This window comes from Phyllostomus hastatus, unplaced genomic scaffold (assembly GCF_019186645.2).
Source record: "Phyllostomus hastatus isolate PE091 unplaced genomic scaffold, TTU_PhHast_1.1 phas_contig_64, whole genome shotgun sequence".
NCBI lineage: Eukaryota > Metazoa > Chordata > Mammalia > Chiroptera > Phyllostomidae > Phyllostomus > Phyllostomus hastatus.
In genome coordinates, this window is record NW_025333928.1 from 2,905,559 (window position 1) to 2,923,528 (window position 17,970).

General features: G+C 35.9%; 1 protein-coding gene across 1 annotated transcript in view; it reads left to right on the top strand.

Annotated features, from left to right (window-relative positions):
* Positions 1–17,970, top strand: part of LOC123825428 (phospholipid-transporting ATPase ABCA3-like) — a 137,546-nt gene that overhangs the window by 102,545 nt on the left and 17,031 nt on the right. The window contains 1 exon segment of the mRNA XM_045848812.1: positions 9,349–9,499. Coding sequence (XP_045704768.1) covers positions 9,349–9,499 — 151 coding nt within the window.

Here is a 17,970-nt window from a genome sequence, read left to right on the forward strand (position 1 = left end):
TTTCTTCAATATCTTATAATTTCCCAACTACAGGTCTTTTACATCCTTGGTTAGATTTATTTCTAGGTATTTTATTCTTTTTTGAAGCAACTTATAACGGGATTGTTTTCTTAATTTTCTTTTCTGATAGTTCATTATTGGCATTTAACAATGCAACTGATTTCTGGATGTTAATTTTGTATGTTCCTACTTTGCTGAATTCATTTATCAGTTCTAATAGTTTCTTAGTGGAATCATTAGGGCTCTCTATATACAATATTATATAATCCATCAGCAAATATTCATTGAGAGCTTGTGTAACACAGTGCTGTTGGAATAACAATAGAGATAAAGTTATTTTGTTCTTGTCTTCAGTGATTCCCAATCATTCTGAGAAGGCAAAAGAGACAATGTATAAACAGAAAAAACAAAAATATTTCTCAGCAGTCAAATGTTATTAAAAACATAAATCAGTTGTATTCAAATTGTAGTACTTTGTTTAAAATTTTGACATCCAAAAAAATGAATTCATAAATAAGTGGAAGAATGAATCAATGTTTCCCTTTTTAACTTTATATTTTTATTATTGCTCAATTACAGTTTTCCCATTTTGCCTCCGTTACTCTCCCTCAACCTACCCACACCCACCTCCCACATTCAGTCCTGCCTAGTATTTCATTGTGTAAATGTACCACAGTTTTTAGAAACACTCATTTACTGATGGGTATTTTATTTTTTACAATATTACCAATATCCCATTTTCCCCCTTTGCCTACCTCCAGCCATTTCTTAGCCACTTCACTCTGTCTATCACCACACTATTGTCTGTGTCTGTGTTATGAGTATATGTTTTTTGGTTAATCCCTTCGCCTTCTTTCATCCTGTTATCCCCCTATCTCCCCTCTAACCATTCTCATTCTGTCCTATGCAGCCATGCCACTGTTTTTCTCCCCTTCTTAATGCCATTTTCACTATAATTAATAAATATTAAAAATTAAAGTTTTTCCATCTGTATTTATCAGAAATATCGGGCTGTGATATTTTTTTTTATTGTTGTTTAATTACTATTGTCCCCACTTTCCATCCATTACTCTCCCTCACCAAACACATGCCCACCTCCCACATTCAATCCTCCTCCTACAGTTGTCCTATCCATAGGTCCTTTATAAATGTTTATTGATTACTCTTCCCCTTCCTTGCCCTGTTATGGTCCTCTGCCTCCCCTCTGATAACTGTCAGTTTGTTCTTTATTTCCGTATCTGTGGTTATATTTTGCTCATTTGTTTGTTTTGTTGACTAGGTTCCACTTACAGGTGAGGTTATATGGTATTTGTATTTAACCACCTGGCTTATTTCACTTAGCATAATGGTCTCCAGTTCCATCCATGCTGTCACAAGGGTAGAATTTCCTTCATTCTTTCTGCTGTGTAGTATTCCATGGTATAAATATACCATAGTTTTTTGATCCATTAATTTACTGATGGGTACTTAGGTTGCTTCCAACACTTGGCTCTTGTAAATTGCGCTGCAGTGTACAGGGGGTATATAGGTTCTGTTGAGTTGGTGTTTGGGGATTCTTAGGATTTCATTCCAGCAATGGAATTGCCATGTCAAAGGCTGTTCCATTTCCAGTTTTTTGAGGAAATTCCATACTGTTTTCCACAGTGACTATACCAGTCTGCATTCCAACCATCAGTATACTGGGATTCCCTTTCCTCAACAACATCACCAGCACTTGTTATTTGTTGATTTGGTTATGATAGCCATTCTGAGTGGTGCGAAGTGGTATCTCATTGTGGTTTTAATTTGCATTTCTCTGATGACTAGTGATGTTGAGCACCTTTTCATATGTCTCTGGCCCTCTGTATGGCTTCCTTTGAGAAGTGTCTGTTCAGGTCCTTTGCCCATTCATTAATTGGGTTGTTTGTCTTCCTGGCATGGAATTGTGTAAGTTGTATATTTTGGAGATCAAACCCTTATCTGAGGTATCATTGGCAAATATATTTTCCTATATGGTTGGTTGCTTTTTCATTTTGCTAATGTTTTCTTTAGCCATGCAGAAGCTTTTGAATTTGATTTATAAACTTTGCTTATTCTTTCCTTTACATCCCTTGCTGTAGGGGACATATCGGTAAAAATATTGTTCATAGAACATCTGAGATTTTCCTGCCTATGTTCTCTGCCAGAACTTTTATGGTGTTGTGACCTGTATTTAAGTCTCATTCATCCTGAGTTTATTTTTGTGTATGGTGTAAGTTGGTGGTTGAGTTTCTTTTTTTTTGCATGTAGCTGTCCAAATTTTCTAACACCATTTATTGAAGAGGCTATTTTTACTCAATTTTATGCTTCTGCAACCTTTGTCAAATATTAATTGACCATAGAGACATGGGTTTATTTCTGGGCTCTCTATTCTGTTCCATTGGTCTATATGTCTGTTCTTATGCCAACACCAGGCTGTTTTGATTACAGTAGATTTGTAATATAGTTTGATATCAAGTATTTTGATCCCTCCTCCTTTGTTCTTCTTTCTCAGAATTATTTAGGCTATTCAGGGTAGTTTATGGTTCCATGTAAATTTTTTAAATATTTGTTCTATATCAGTGAAATACACATTGGTATTTTGATAGGGATTATTTTGACTCTATAAATTGCTTTGAGTAGTATGAATATTTTGATTATTTTAATTTTTCCAATCCATTAATATGGTATATGTTTTCATTTGATTCTGTCTTCCTTAATTTCTGTAGTGTTGTATCGTTTTCTGAGTACAGGTCATTTGCTTCCTTGGTTACGTTTATTCCTAGGTACTTTAATTTTCTTGTTGCTATAGAATATGGGATTCTATTCCTGATTTCTGTTTCTGATATTTTGGTTTTGGTGTACAAAAATGACTTCAATTTCTGAATATTGACTTTGTATCCCACTCTTTTGCCAAATTCTCTTATTATATTATGTAGATTTTTGGTGGAGTCTATAGGGTTTTCTATATAAACTACCATGTCATCTGCAAACAATGAGTTTTGCTTCATCCTTCCCAATTTGGATGCCTTTTATTTCTTTTTCCTTGTCTAATCTCTGTGGCTAGGACTTCTAATACTGTGTTGACTACAAGTTGTGAAAGCAGACATCCTTGTCTTGTTCCTGATCTTAGTGAGAAAGCTTTTAGTTTTTACCCATTGAGTGTGATGTTGGCTATAGATTTCACATATATGGCATTTATTATATTGAGGACTGTTCCCTTTACTCCCACTTTGAAGTGTGTTTTTATGATAAGTGAGTGCTGTACCATATTAAATACTTTTTCTGAATCTATTGATATGATCATATAATTTTTGTCATGTGATTTTATGTGATGTATTACATTTACTGTTTCCGAATATTGTATCATCCTTGCATCCCTGCAATGAATCTCATTTGATTGTAGGGTATAATTTATTTTTTTTTTTACTTTTTAAAAATTGTTGTTCAAGTAGTTTTCTGCCTTGTCCCCCCACCCCACCCCAACACCGCAGCCCTCCCTACTTCCCTCTCATTTCCACACCCCCCACCATTATTGTCCATATGTCGTTTATAATTGTTCCTGCAAACCCATCACCCTTTTCCCCTGAAATTCCCTCCTGTTTCCCCTCTGCTCACTGTCAACCTGTTCTCAATTTCAGTGTCTTTGGTTATATTTTGCTTGTTTTGTTAATTAGGTTCCTGTTAATGGTGAGATCATATGGTATTTGTCTTTCACTACCTGGCTTATTTCTCTTAGCATAATGTTTTCCATTTCCATCCATGCTGTTGGAAAGTGTAGGAGCTCCTTCTGTCTTTCTGCAGCATAGAACTCCATTGTGTAAATGTACGATAGTTTTTTGAACCTTTCATTTATTGATAGACACTTGGCTCCCAGCACTTGGCTATTATGAATTGTGCTGCAATGAACATGGGGATGCATTAGTTCTCTTAAATCGATGCTTCAAAGTTCTTAGAATATAATCCCAGCAGTGGAATTGTCACATCAAAAGGCAGTTCCATTTTTAGTTTTCTGAGAAAATTCCATACCCTTTTCCAGAGTGGCTGCACCAGTCTGCATTCCCACCAACAGTGCACTAGAGTTCCCTTTTCTCCACATCCTCTCCAACACTTGTTGTTTTTTTTATTTGTTTGTGATGGCCATTCTCACCAGTGTGAAGTGGTATTTCATTGTGGTTTTAATTTGCATCTCTCTGAGGACTAGCAATGCTGAGCATCTTTTCATATATTTCTGGGTTCTCTATATGTCCTTTTTGGAGAAGTGTCTGTTAAGTCCTTTGCCCAATTTTTAACTGGAGTTTTTGGCTTCCTGGAGTGGAGTTGTGTGAGTTCTTTGTATATTTTGGACATCAAACCCTTGTCCAAGGTGTCATTGGCAAATATGTTTTCCCATACAGTTGTTTCTCTTTTCATTTTAATGCTGTTTTCTTTAGCCATGGTTTCTTCTTTAATTCTGTAATTGTAGGAATTTCATTCAGCTCTATTTCTGATTGTTCCAAATAATGGTTGTTCTATAGTTTAGTTATAATTTTTAGGTGGTTGTGCAAGGAGGCAAGGTGTGTTTACCTATGCTGTCATCTTGACCAGAAGTCCCTTCACTCTCTTTCACATAATGTGGTCTTTAATTCCAGAAAATAATTCCTCTATATAGTCAAAGTGCTAAGTTAATACAATATTATCTAATTTCTTTCATATAAAAATCATTACTAATAAAAATGATTAGAAAATTATTTTCTAATAAAAAATTGTTTCTTTTTCTTAGATGTTTTAAAGTTAGGCTTATTGACGCATAATTTACATACAGCAAAATTCACTCTTCTGTGTATTTTGATAATGTTTTTACAAATGTACAGTTAAACTTTTGTATACAGTATGCATTTGTATACAGTGTAAATTCCCACTACCACAGCTAAAATATAAAAGCTTTTGCATTATCTAAATATCAATCATATCAAACTTCTCTTGTGCCTCTTTGCAGTATATCCTCCTCCCTCCCTCATGGCTCAGTTTCTGGCAACCATAGTCCCTTTATGCTTTTGCCTTTTTCAGAATATCACATAAATGGAATCATACAATCTGTTGCCTTTGGTGTCTGGTTTCCATCATTTAACTTACTGCCTTAGAATTTATCCATGTTGTTTGTATCAATAGTTTTATTGTTGGGTAGTTTTCCATTGTATAGACATTTACTTACCAGATAATGATCTTTCAGGTTATTTCCAATTTGGGGGGATTATCAGTGTAGCTGTTGTAAACATTACATATATGTCTTTGTGTGGACATAAAATTTCCTTTCTCTTGGGTAAATACTAGAGCTGGGGTTTCTGGGTCATATGGTAAATAAAGGGGTGAGGCAAAAGTAGATTTACTGTTGTTTCTATGGAAAAATAATGCAATTATTAATAAATAAGAATATAAGAATTAACTTGTATGTACTCACACCTGTGAACCTAGTTTTGCCCACTCCTGTGTATATTAAGAAATTATTTTCCAAGCGACTATCATTTTGCATGCATACCAACATCATGTGCATCCTCGTTGGCACATGGTGTTACCAGTTATTTTCATTTTAGTTGTTCTTGTGTTTTGCAGCAGTATCTTATTGTGGTTTTAGTTTGTATTTTCTTAATGTTGCACATTCTTCATGCGCTAATGTCCCATCATATATCTTCTGTGGTGCACTATTTCATCAACTCCTTTGCCCATTTTAAAGGTTTGTCACCTTTTGGATTGTAAGAGTTTATATGTATCTCAAATCACACTGGTTTATTTCACTTAAAAGTCAATTGTGAATTGGGTAATATAAATCCTTCAACTTTGTTCTCTTCCCTTAATATTGTTTTGCCTATTCAAGGGCTTTGCTTTTTCATATGTATTTTAAAATGTAATTCTCAATCTGCAAAAAAAGAAAAAGATAACCTGTTGGGATTTTTTTATTAGGATTGCATGGTAGATAGACATCATTTGACAATTGACTTCTGAGCAATATTGAGTTCTTCAATCAATGAACATGGCTTTTCTCTCTCCATTAATCTAGGTCTTTACTGCCTCTCAATGTTTTCAGTGAACAAAGCTTGCATGTAATTTGTTAGATTAATCCCTAAGTTTGTCATGGTTTTTCTGTTATTGTAAATGACATTTTAAAATAATTTACCTTCCAATTTTTCACTATTACAATAATATATATATATTTGTATATTTTCTACATATATTTTATTGATTATGCTATTGCAATTGTCCCATTTGTTCTCCCCCTTTATCTCCCTCCCCCCGTACACCCCTTCCCACCACCATTCCCCCACCTTAGCTCATGTCTATGAGTCATATATATAAGTTTTTTGACTTCTCCATTTCCTATACTACTCTTAAACTCCCCCTGTCTATTTTATACCTACCATTTATGCTTCTTGTTCCTGCACCTTTTCCCTGATTCTTCCCCCTCCCTCTTGCCACTGATAACCCTCCATGTGACCTCTATTCCTGTGAATCTGTTCTAGTTGTCTACTTAATTTGCTTTTGTTTTTGTTTTATTAGGTTTGGTTTTTCACAGTTGTGAGTTTGTTGACATTTAACTGTTTGTATTTTTTATCTTCACTATTTCTTAGATGAATCCCTCTAATATTTCATATAAAAAGGGCTTGGTGATGATGAACTCCTTTAACTTGACCTCATCTGGGAAGCATTTTATCTGCCCTTCCATTATAAATGATAGCTTTGCTGGATAGAGTAATCTTGGATGTACATCTTTGCCTTTCATGACTTGGAATACTTCTTTCCAGCCTCTTCTTGCCTGTAAGATTTCTTTTGAGAAATCAGCTGATAGTCCTATGGGAACTCCTTTGTAGATAACTCTCCTTTCCTTTTGTTGCTTTTAAGATTCTCTCCCTATCTTTAATCTTTAGTAATGTAATTATGATGTGCCTTGGTGTGTGCTTGCTTTGGTCCAACTTTTTTGGGACTCTCTGAGCTTCCTGGACTTTCTGGAAGTCTATTTCTTTTGCCAGATTGGGGAACTTCTCCTTCATTATTTGTTCAAATAAGTTTTCAATTTTTTGCTCTTCCTATTCTCCTTCTGGCACCCCTATGATTCAGATTTTGGAACATTTGAAGTTGTCCTGGAGGTTCCTAAATGTCTCCTCATTTTTTTTTTTGCATTCTTGTTTCTTCATTCTGTTCTCGTTGAATGCTTATTCCTTCCTTCTGCTCCAAATCTTTGGTTTGAGTCCCAGTTTCCTTCCCATCACTGTTGGTTCCCTGCATATTTTCCTTTATTTCACTTTTTAATACCTTCACTTTTTCCTCTGTTTTGCAACCATAGTCACCCACTTTTTGTGAGCATCCTGATTGCCAGTGTTTTGAATTCTGCATCTGATAAGTTGGCTATCTCTTCATCACTTAGTTGTATTTTTTCTGGAGCTTTGATCTGTTCTTTCATTTGGGCCATATTTTTTTGTCTCAGTGCACCTGTTACATACTAAAAGGTGGAGCCTTAGGTATTCACCAGGGTGGGGCAACCGACATCACTGCCTTGTGGCGCTTATGTGAGGGAGGGGTCTGAGAGGGAACAATGCCCTTGCTCAGCTCTTGCCAGGGTTTCACTCACTTCCTTTGCTATATGCACAAGCAAATTGGGCCCTCCTGGTTCTGATTCCCAGGTGGGTGGTTTTGTGTACATTCTATAACCCTGTGGGTCTCTCCAACAAACTTTCCTGTGAGGCTGGGAGTTTCTCCTGATGCATGTACCCCCACAGCTTTTTTCAGTCAGACATTTTGAGGCCTTATTTCTCCACACTGGCAATTTAGGTTGTCCTGTCTGTCTCACTTCCCAGTTGTTCATTCCAGTTTATTCACATGCAAATTTAGGACCAGTGCTCCACCAGATGCTACCTTGCTGCAAGTCCTCTCCACCCTGGCTGCCTGTCTCTGCCCCTCCTACTGGTCTGGATGAATGTTTCTTCTCTAAACCCTTGATTGTCAGACTTCCATGCAGTTCATTTTTCTAGCAGTTCTGGTTATTTTTTGTTTTTAAATTTACTGTTATCCTCTTTTTGGTTGTGTGAGGATTCAAAGTATATTTTTGTATATTGACCTTCCATATTGTAATTTTGCTAAGGTTCATTAATTCTAGTAGCTTTTTTCTAGATTCTTAGGATTGTCTAGACAGTTACATCATCTATGAATAAAAGCAATTTTGCATCTTTCTTTCCAATATATATGCCTTTTATTTCTCTTTTTTGCCTCTGCTGAAGCCTGCAGTATGTTTTGAATAGAAACGATGAGAATGGGTATTCTTGTCCTGTTCCTGATATAGGGAGAAAGCCCTCAGTATTTCACCAATGTGATGTTAGGTATAGAGTTTACATAGATCTCTTTTACCAGGTTGAGGAAGTTCCCTTCTTTGTCTGGCTTTTTGAGAACTTCAATCATGAATGGATATTAGATTTGATCATTTTTCACCTTGTATTGAGATGTATTTTTCTCTTTATTTGTTTGTTAATTAGGTGAATTATATTCATTGATTATTTTATTTTTTATTGTCTGTTCTTTATTTCCAAGTATCTGATTCTATTTTTGCTCATTTGTTAATTTTGTAGATAAGGTTCCACTTATAGGTGAGATCATATGATATTTGTCTTTCACTGCCTGGCTTATTTCACTTAGCATAATGCTCTCCAGATCCATGCATGCTCTCGTGAAGAGTAGCAGCTCCCTCTTTCTTTCTGCTGTGTGATATTCCATTGTGTAAATGTATCATAGTTACTTGATCTACTCCTTTACTGATGGGCACTTAAAATTTAACAACCTCCCTTTAACATTTCACACCTGCCTTCTCTGCTGTATTGTTTCTAACACAATATATGTTTTAACTTATTCATCTTTATTATTCAGGCCTTTTGTCTAGAAAATAGCTCTTATAAGGGCATAAATTTTTATCTATTTTTTTACTGCTGTATGCCCAGGGCCTAGTTACTGCCTGATACACAATGGACAACCAATGATAGTAAATGAATATTTCTTAAGATTATAGTTTTAAAAATTTTAGCCAGAAAACAGGAACCTATTTTCATACAACTACTGTATCTGTTTATATACATTGTTATCATTGTTTACTAAAAACACTACTGATATCATAGAGGAAGTTTACACTTATTTGGTGTCTTGGTTCTTGGAGAAACATTTGGAAATTTTAGGTTTGAGCCTCCCTAGAGTCAAAACAAAATCTTTTGTGATATAGCATGTCCCCCTCATTGTGGACCTAGGTAACCTGAACCATAAAGAGCCAAATTTGATCTTACAAGATTAAAGAAATACAAAACTTCTTCATTTGGTCTTCTAAATGATTTCTCTCAGGTGCTACATATCACATAGTCATGGAACTTGAACCACAACATGATGTTGAAAGGATTTCTGCAGTGATTCGGTCTCATATTGCAGATGCCACCTTGGAAAAGTGTACTGGAGCTGAATTATCATTTAACCTTCCCAAAGAGTATACCCACAGGTATAGATTCAGGGGGTTCTAGATGGATGGTTTGGGTGACCAAAAGTTATTTTTAGTTTTATGGGATAGCAAGCTTAGTGAGTAGTATTTTGCTAACAACCCAGGTCTGCATTTACAGCTGTTGGTTGCTAACTATAATTGAGAAGTTCACAGATGAAGATTTTTTTCATTGAATAAGAGATTGCTTCATCAATTCAAGTTTATTCAAGGCTTATTTGATGTTTTTCTTTCTATATTTCTTTTGTGGAGGGAGGTTTGCCACCTATTTTACATAATTTCCTGGTGTTAATTACAAATAACTAGTGATAAGTTATTCATGATAAAAACAAATTTATGTATGGTAAGATCCAGGAAAATTTTTAAATAATGTAAGAAGAATGTAGCTTAAATAGCAAATCTTAGAGCAAGAATGACAAGGGCACAGATGGAACGGTGAATTTGACCTCAGTGGTCAGCCAAATTAATTTTAGAGGGGAGACACAGGAATGATAATTCTAATTGGCATTCCCATCCCAGCCAAGACAGTATTCATCATTGACCTTCAGGAATAAACCAAGAATTTTCCATTTTCATCTTTTTGTCTAAAGTTACTACTATCTAGGTATTTCATAAATGCAAGGTAGCTACCTTACACAAGAAGAGATGAAAGATGCTAAGTACTTGCTCTGCTTGCACCTTACATAGAGTTCCTGAGTGGATTGAAGGAAATGACACCAAGAGTCAGGCACTGAGGATTCTAATAAATGAAGAGATATGAAAGTGAACATTTGTATCCAAGAAGAGAAATGAATGGAAGTGGATGTGCTCCATGGGAGCTATTTTGATTCAGAGTATATCTGAAACTTCTTGAGAAGCAGGAGCATAGAATGGTATTGAGACAGCTGAGAGATAATAAGGAAGATGAAAGAAACTAACTGAACATTCATTATATGCTGAACATTTCTTCAACAGAGTTAGAATACACATGTTTATTGGGCACTTTGAGGCCCTGGTAATTATAAATCTGAAGGTGCTGAGTGTTACCCAAATAAACATATTAGAGAAGCTGCTTAATGTACCACATCTGCCCATTGTATATCATATGTATACAAATGACATTATCATAAGAAACCAAGAATAATGAATATATTCTTAATATTAAGTATAAAATAGAAATTGTAAGGATTTAGAAACAGGTAATGTTTTTATCCTGTATCCCCACTAAATATTTTAGACATGGAAGAGAGAAAGAGGGAGAATTTCTGGAAAAAAATGAATAATTAATCATGCATATTAATATTTATACTTTAGATGGGGATTTCTGGGTTATGAACAGTAGATCTAATATAGTATGAAATGCAAATAATTAACTTAGGGAAAACACTTTTGCACAGAATGAAATTTTCTTTAATAGGATATTTTTAATAAATTTATTGGGATGACACTGTTTAAAATATTATAGATTTCAGGTGCACAACTCCACAGCACATCATCTGTACTGTATTGTGTGTTCACAACCGCAAGTCTCCATCCATCACCATTTATCCCCCTATACCCTCCTCTTAAACCAACTATTGAAAGAGAAAAAAAAAGACAAAATAAAATGTCTATTGTACATTTATTCATAGACTAGTTCACTATAGTAGAAAAAGAATAAAATTACAAGTAGTTCTTGGTTATTCCCAACAATTTGATAACTTAGTTATTTACTTTGGGCTGAGCACAGTTCTAAATGCTTTATACCTGTATATTTACATTAAAAAGAGGAAAAGACATAGAAGCAATATTTATAACCTAAATGCCTATATTCTAATCTATAAAATATGACTAACAAAAGTGAACTTGAAATTTTAAAACAAAGTTCTAAGCTAGTTCTTTGAGAAAGCAGGTGAATTTAGTAAAATTTTAGTCACACTAACCAGAAAGGGAAAAAAAAGACACAAATTATCAAAACTGACTCAGGAAGAAATTAACTTGAAAATCTCTTATGTATTTAAAACATTGGATTTATACTTAAAACACTCTCACAGAGAGAATTCCAGGACATGATGACTTCATAGATGAATTCTACCAAATATTTATACAAGAAAAATAGTAATTTGGAGTTCCAGCCAAGATAGAGGCATAGGTAGAAACCCTTCGCTTCCTCGCACAATCAAAAGGAGGATAACAACCAATCTAAAAACAATAAACAACCAGAAGTGCCAGAAAATCAAACTGCATGGAACTCTGACGATGAAGGAATTAAAGAAACATTCAACCAGACCAGTAGGAAGGAGATAGGCAACCGAGTGGACAGAGAAGACTCATGGCAAGGCAGTGGACAACAAGGGCAGGGCTGGCTGAGAGGTCCCAGGGCAAGGCAGAGGACCATTAGAGCAAGGCAGGTCTGGCTGAACAGGAAACTAAGATTCAAAACTAACTATATGGCAGGGATTGCCATGGTGGGAGAAACTTCCAGTCTCGCACTATACTTCATTGGAAAGTGGGGCCAGAGCCAAGCAACCTAACTGCATAGTTTCCTCTCTGACCCCTCCCCCACAGACAATGCCACACAGAAGCAAAAGGGCTGCCCTGCCCTGGAGAATACCTAAGGCCCTGCGCCTTTACAACCTAACAGGTTCTCGAGATGAAGAAATATGGCCCAAATGAAAGAACAGATCAAAACTCCAGGAAAAGAGCTAATGCAATGAGGAGATAGCCCATCTATCTGATGGAAAGTTCAAAACACTGGTAATCAAGATGCTCACAGATCTGATGGGGCTTGGTCACAAAATGAAGGGACAAATGAAGGCTACCCAAGGTGAAGTAAAGCAAAATGTTCAGGGAACCAACAGTGGCAGGAAGGAAACCAGGACTCAAATAAATGATTGGAAACAAAAAGAAGAAATAAAATCTAACTGGAACAGAATGAAGAAACAGGAATTCAAAAAAAATGAGGAGAGGCTTAGGAACCTAAGCTTTTTGGGACAGCTTTAAATGTTCCAATATCTGGATCATATGGGTGTCAGAAGGAGAAGAACAACAGCAAGAAGTTGAAAACTTATTTTAACAAATCATGAAGGAAAACTTCCCCAGTCTGGCCAAGGAATTAGACTTCCAGGAAGTCCAGGAAACCCAGAGAGTCCCAAAGAAATTGGACCCAAAGAGGAACATATCAAGGCACATCATCATCAAGTTACCCAAGATTAAAGATAAAGAGATAAACTTAAAAGCATCAAGAGGAAAGGAGAGAGTTACCTACAAAGGAGCTCCCATAAGACTATCAGCTGATTTCTCAAAAGAAACCTTGCAGGCAAGAAGAGGCTAGAAAGAAGTATTCCAAGTCATGAAAGGCAAGGACATACATCCAAGATTACTCTATCCAGCAAAGCTGTTATTTAGAATTGATGGGCAGATGAAGTGCTTCCCAAATAAGGTCAAATTAAAGTTCATCATCACTAAGCCCTTATATGAAATGTTAAAGGGATTTATCTAAGAAATTGAAGAAAATCAAAAACTATGAACAGTAAAATGACTACAAACTCACAACTATCAACAACTGAGCCTTAAAAAAAGTAAAACAGTGAAAACAACAACTAAGCAAACAACTAGAACAGGAACAGAATTGGAGAAATGGACATCACATGGAGGGTTATCACAGTGATAGGGAGGAGAATGGGGGGAAAGGTACAAGGAATAAGAAGCATAACTGGCTGGCATAAAATATATGGGAAGAGGTTAAGAATAGTATAAGAAACAGAGAATTAAAAGAACTTATATGTACAACCCTTGGACATGAACTAAGTGTGTGGGTGGGGGAATGCTGGAGGGTTGGGCGGTACAAGGCAAAGAAGGGATAATAGGGAAAATTGGGAAAACTGTAATAGCATAATCAATAAAATATACTTCAAAAAAGAAAAATAGCAATTCTATACAAATTCTCTTCTAGGGAATTTGAGAAAAGGGAATTATTTCCCAACTTGTTTTATAAGGCCCAGTTTTATGAGTGTTATCCTGATACTTAAATTAGTCAAAGACATTACAAGAGTGTTGTTGTTGTTGTTGTTGTTATTCAATAATCCTTAACAGAATATGGAGTTTTGGTGAATAGGGATTCTATTGAGAAGATTCAAAAGGAAGAGGAAAATGACCTTAAAATATGTAAAGAGTTGTCATAGGAAGAGGGGTCAGATTTAACTGAGCAGTAAAAGTAGAACCAATAATCAAAGCTAGGTGAAGTTCAATTTCAGAAGTGGAGTTCAGCTTAAATTTAGAAGGAAGGAAATTTAGAAGATGAACAGTTTTTTTTTCTATCCTCACTACAGAATATGTTTTTTTTATTATTTTAAAGAAAGGGGAAGAGAAGGAGAGAAAGGGAGAGGATCATCCACACAAAAGATATACATCAATTGGTGACTTCTTAGATTGACCCTGACCAGGGACCAAACCAGCAACTTAAGCATGACTAACCAGTAATCAAACCCATGATCTTTCAGTTTACTGGACAATGCCCCAAGCAACTGAGCCACACCACCCAGGCCTAGAAGACAAAGTTTTGAGTCCACCATCTCTGAGGGTAGCCACATATAGACTAGATAGTCCCTCACTGGGAATGGGAGGTGTGTTTAAGTGGATGGCTTTCTGGAGATCTTTTTAACCTAAAACAATGTTACTTTTTTTGGTAAAACTCTTTTTGGAATCCTTGATATAACTGCACCACAACTGGCAAAACTTCAGACAATTAATCTATGTGATTGAATCTCTTCAGTGCCCAGCTACTGCTTCACTAACTCCATTTTCTGTTATTTAATGATTTATACCTCCTGTGCTTTGATAATTCTTTTCCATTTGATGTAGGAATCACTAGTGAATAAATTTTATTGATTAGCTATAGTCCTTAACACTTAAAGAAAATAAATTGATAATTTTTAGAAGAATAAAGGAATTTATATTAAAGATCAAGTTACAGTGTAGAGAAATTGGCTAAGGTAAATATCTCATTTCCTTTTTCACAATAAGCATTACACTGAAGAATAATCTACTAAACATTTTCCCAATGATTGGTAGATTATTTTTGGAAAAATTATTTTCCAAAAATTATTATGTGACAAAACAATATTGGAAATTCATCTAATTTGAAAATGAGCAAAAAACTTGAATAGATATTTCTACAATGAAGATGTACAGATTGCCAATAAGCACATTAAGAGATGTTCAACATTACTACTCATTAGGGGAAAGCAAATCAAAAACACAAAAAAATATTTTTGGAGTCTTTTATCTTAAATTTTTTGAAATCTGTGGAGGATGGGGGTTAGCTCTCCCTTAAATGCTTTGTAAAATTCTCCTGTGAAACCATCTGGTCCAGGGCTTTTGTGTGTTGGGAGCTTTTTAATTACTATTTCATAAGTGAAATAGCCAGGTGGTGAGAGACAGAGATACCATATGATCTCACCTTTAACTGGAACATAACCAACAAAAGAAAAAAGCAAACAAAATATAAAGAGTCACTGAAATTAAGAATAATCTAACAATCACCGGAGGGAAGGGGGAGGGACAGGGGGAGAAGAGTTTTCAGGAAGTACTATAAAGGACACATGAACAAAACCAAGGGGGAGGGTGGAAGCAAGGGAGGGAGGGAGGTTTAGAGGTGGGAGGAGGTGGGAGGAGGCAGGGGGAATGGGGGGAAATACAGACAACTGTACTTGAACAAAAATAAAATAATTTAAATAAAAAAATAACAAATGTTGGTAAGGATATAGAGAAATTCATTCATTGCTGTTGGAAATGTAAAATGCTGTCTGCTGTGGAAAACAGTATGTCATTGTCTCAAATCATTAAACATAGAATTGCCATGTGACCCAGCAGTTCCACTTCCAGGTAGATACCCAAAGTAATAAAAAGCAGAAATTTAAACATATATTTGTACCCCCAATATTCATAGCAACATTTTTCACAAAATTCAAAAGGTATAAACAACCCAAATGTCCATTAAATGAATAGGTAAGCAACACATATATCCATACAGTATTATTCATCCTTAAAAAGGAATAAAACTCTGCCACATACTACAAAATGGATGAACCTGGAAAGAATTATGCTAAATGAAGTAAGTCAGATACAAAAAAAAAAAAAAACAAATATTGTGTGACCCTAACTTAAATGAGGCACATAGAATAGGCAAATTCATAGGGACAGAAATTAAAAAGTGAAGTTGAGAGAAGGGAGGAATAAAGAGTTATTTAATGAGTATAGAGGGGTTTTTTTACTGTCATTCAAGTACAGTTGTCTCCATTCTTCCCCACCACTTCCCCCTGCCACACCCATCCCACTTCCCTCCCTCAATCCTACCCCCTTTGGCTTTGTCCATGTGTCCTTTATACATGTTCCTTGACTTGACCCTTCCCCTATTTTCCCTCATTCTCCCTCTTCCTTTTCCCCTCACCCCTCTACTTACTGTCAGTTTCTTCTTTATTTCAATGTCTCTGGGACTATTTTGCTCACTCATATGTCTGGTTGATTAGGTGCCACATATAGATAAAATAATATCATATTTGTCTTTCATCACCTGGCTTATTTCACTTAGCATAATACTCTCCAGTTCCATCTATGCTGTCATGAAGGGTAGGAGCTCCTTTCTTTCTGCTGTGTAATATTCCACTGTGTAAATGTATGATAGCCTTTTGATCAATTCATTTACTGATGGGCACTTAGGTTGCTTCCAGCACTTGGCTATTATAAATTGTGCTGCTATAAACATTGAGGTGCATAGGTTCTGTTTAATTGGTATTTCGGGATTATTAGGATATAATTCCAGTAGTGGAATTGCTAGGTAAAAAGATAGTTCCATTTTTAGTTTCTCAGGAAATTCCATACTGTTTCCCACAGTGGCTGCACCAGTCTTCATTCCCACCAGTGGTGTACTAGGGTTCCCTTTCCTCCACAACCTCACCAACACTTGTTTGTTGCTTTGTTTATGATGGCCATTCTGACTGGTATGAAGTGGTATCTCATTGTGGTTTTAATTTGCATCTCTCTGATGGCTAGTGATGTTGAGTATCCTTTCAGATGTCTATGGGCCTTCTGTATGTCCTCCTTGGAGAAGTGTCTGTTTAGGTCCTTTGCCCATTTGTTAATTTTGTTGTTTGTCTTCCTGGAGTGGAGTCATATGAGTTCTTTATATATTTTGTAGATCAATCTAATAATATGGAGTTTTAGGTTGGGATCATAAAGAAGTTCTGGAAGTTGGTGGTGATGGTTGCACAGCCAGCCATGCTGCTTAAATTATACACCTAGAAGATTTAATTAGTAAATTTAATGTTTCATATATATTGCCACAGTAAAATAATTTTGGAAAGCAGAGGTGAGTTGGAGTGGGAAAACAGGGGAAAGAAGGGGAAGGGGCAAGCAAAGGAACATGAACAGAGCACTCATGGGCACAGACAATGGGGAGGAATTCTGGGAGTGGGGGTGATGTGGTAGGAGTGAGCAATGGGGAAAAAGATGGGACAACTGTTACTGAACAACAATACATTTTTTAAAAAAGTAAAGTAGCCCTGGTTGGCGTAGCTCAGTGGATTGAGTGTGGGCTGAGAACCAAAGTGTCACAGGTTCAATTCCCAGTCAGGGTACATACCTGGGTTGCAGACCATGACCCCCAGCAACTGCACACTGATGTTTCTCTCTCTCTCTCTATCTCCCTCCCTTCCCTCTCTAAAAATAAATAAGTAAAATTTTTTTAAAAAGTAAAGTGTACAACTGAATAAAAAACAATAAGGCAGAATACAATTGGGAATAAAATTAATATTAAATGCAGAAAACATGTAGTTGCTCATATTTTTATTAAATTGGGGCGACATTATTTAATAATATTATAGAGGTTTCATGTGTACAATTCTATGATACATCATCTGTGTATTGCAATGTGTGCCCACTATCCAAAGTCAAATCTTCTTTTGTCACCATATATTTGACCCCCTTTATCTTTACTACACCCCCACTCCTCTTCCCTCTGGTAACCACCTTACTGTTATCTGTGTATATGAGTTTATGTTTGTTTATCTTGCTTTTCCTTTGTTGTTTTTCATTTTATATTTCACACATGAGTAAAATCATAGTGGTTCTTAACTTTTTTTGTCTGACTTATTTTGATTAGCATGATATTATCAAGATCCATCCATGTAGGCCTGGCCAGTGTGGCTCATTTGTTGGATCATCATCCCATAACCAAAGGGTTGCAGGTTTGATTCCTAGTCAGGACATATGCCTGGGTTGTGGGTTTGTCCTCAGTCTGGGTGTGTGTCTCTTATCCAGGCACATAAGATCCCCCATCTAGTCACACACAGGAGGCAACCAATCAATGTTTTTGTCCCACATCTCTCTTTCCCTTCCTCTCACTCTAAAAGCAATGAAAACACATCCTTGGGTGAGGATTTTAAAAAAAATATCCATCCATTTTGTTGCAGGTGCAGTATTTCATCTCTTCTTATGGCTGATTAGTATTCCACTGT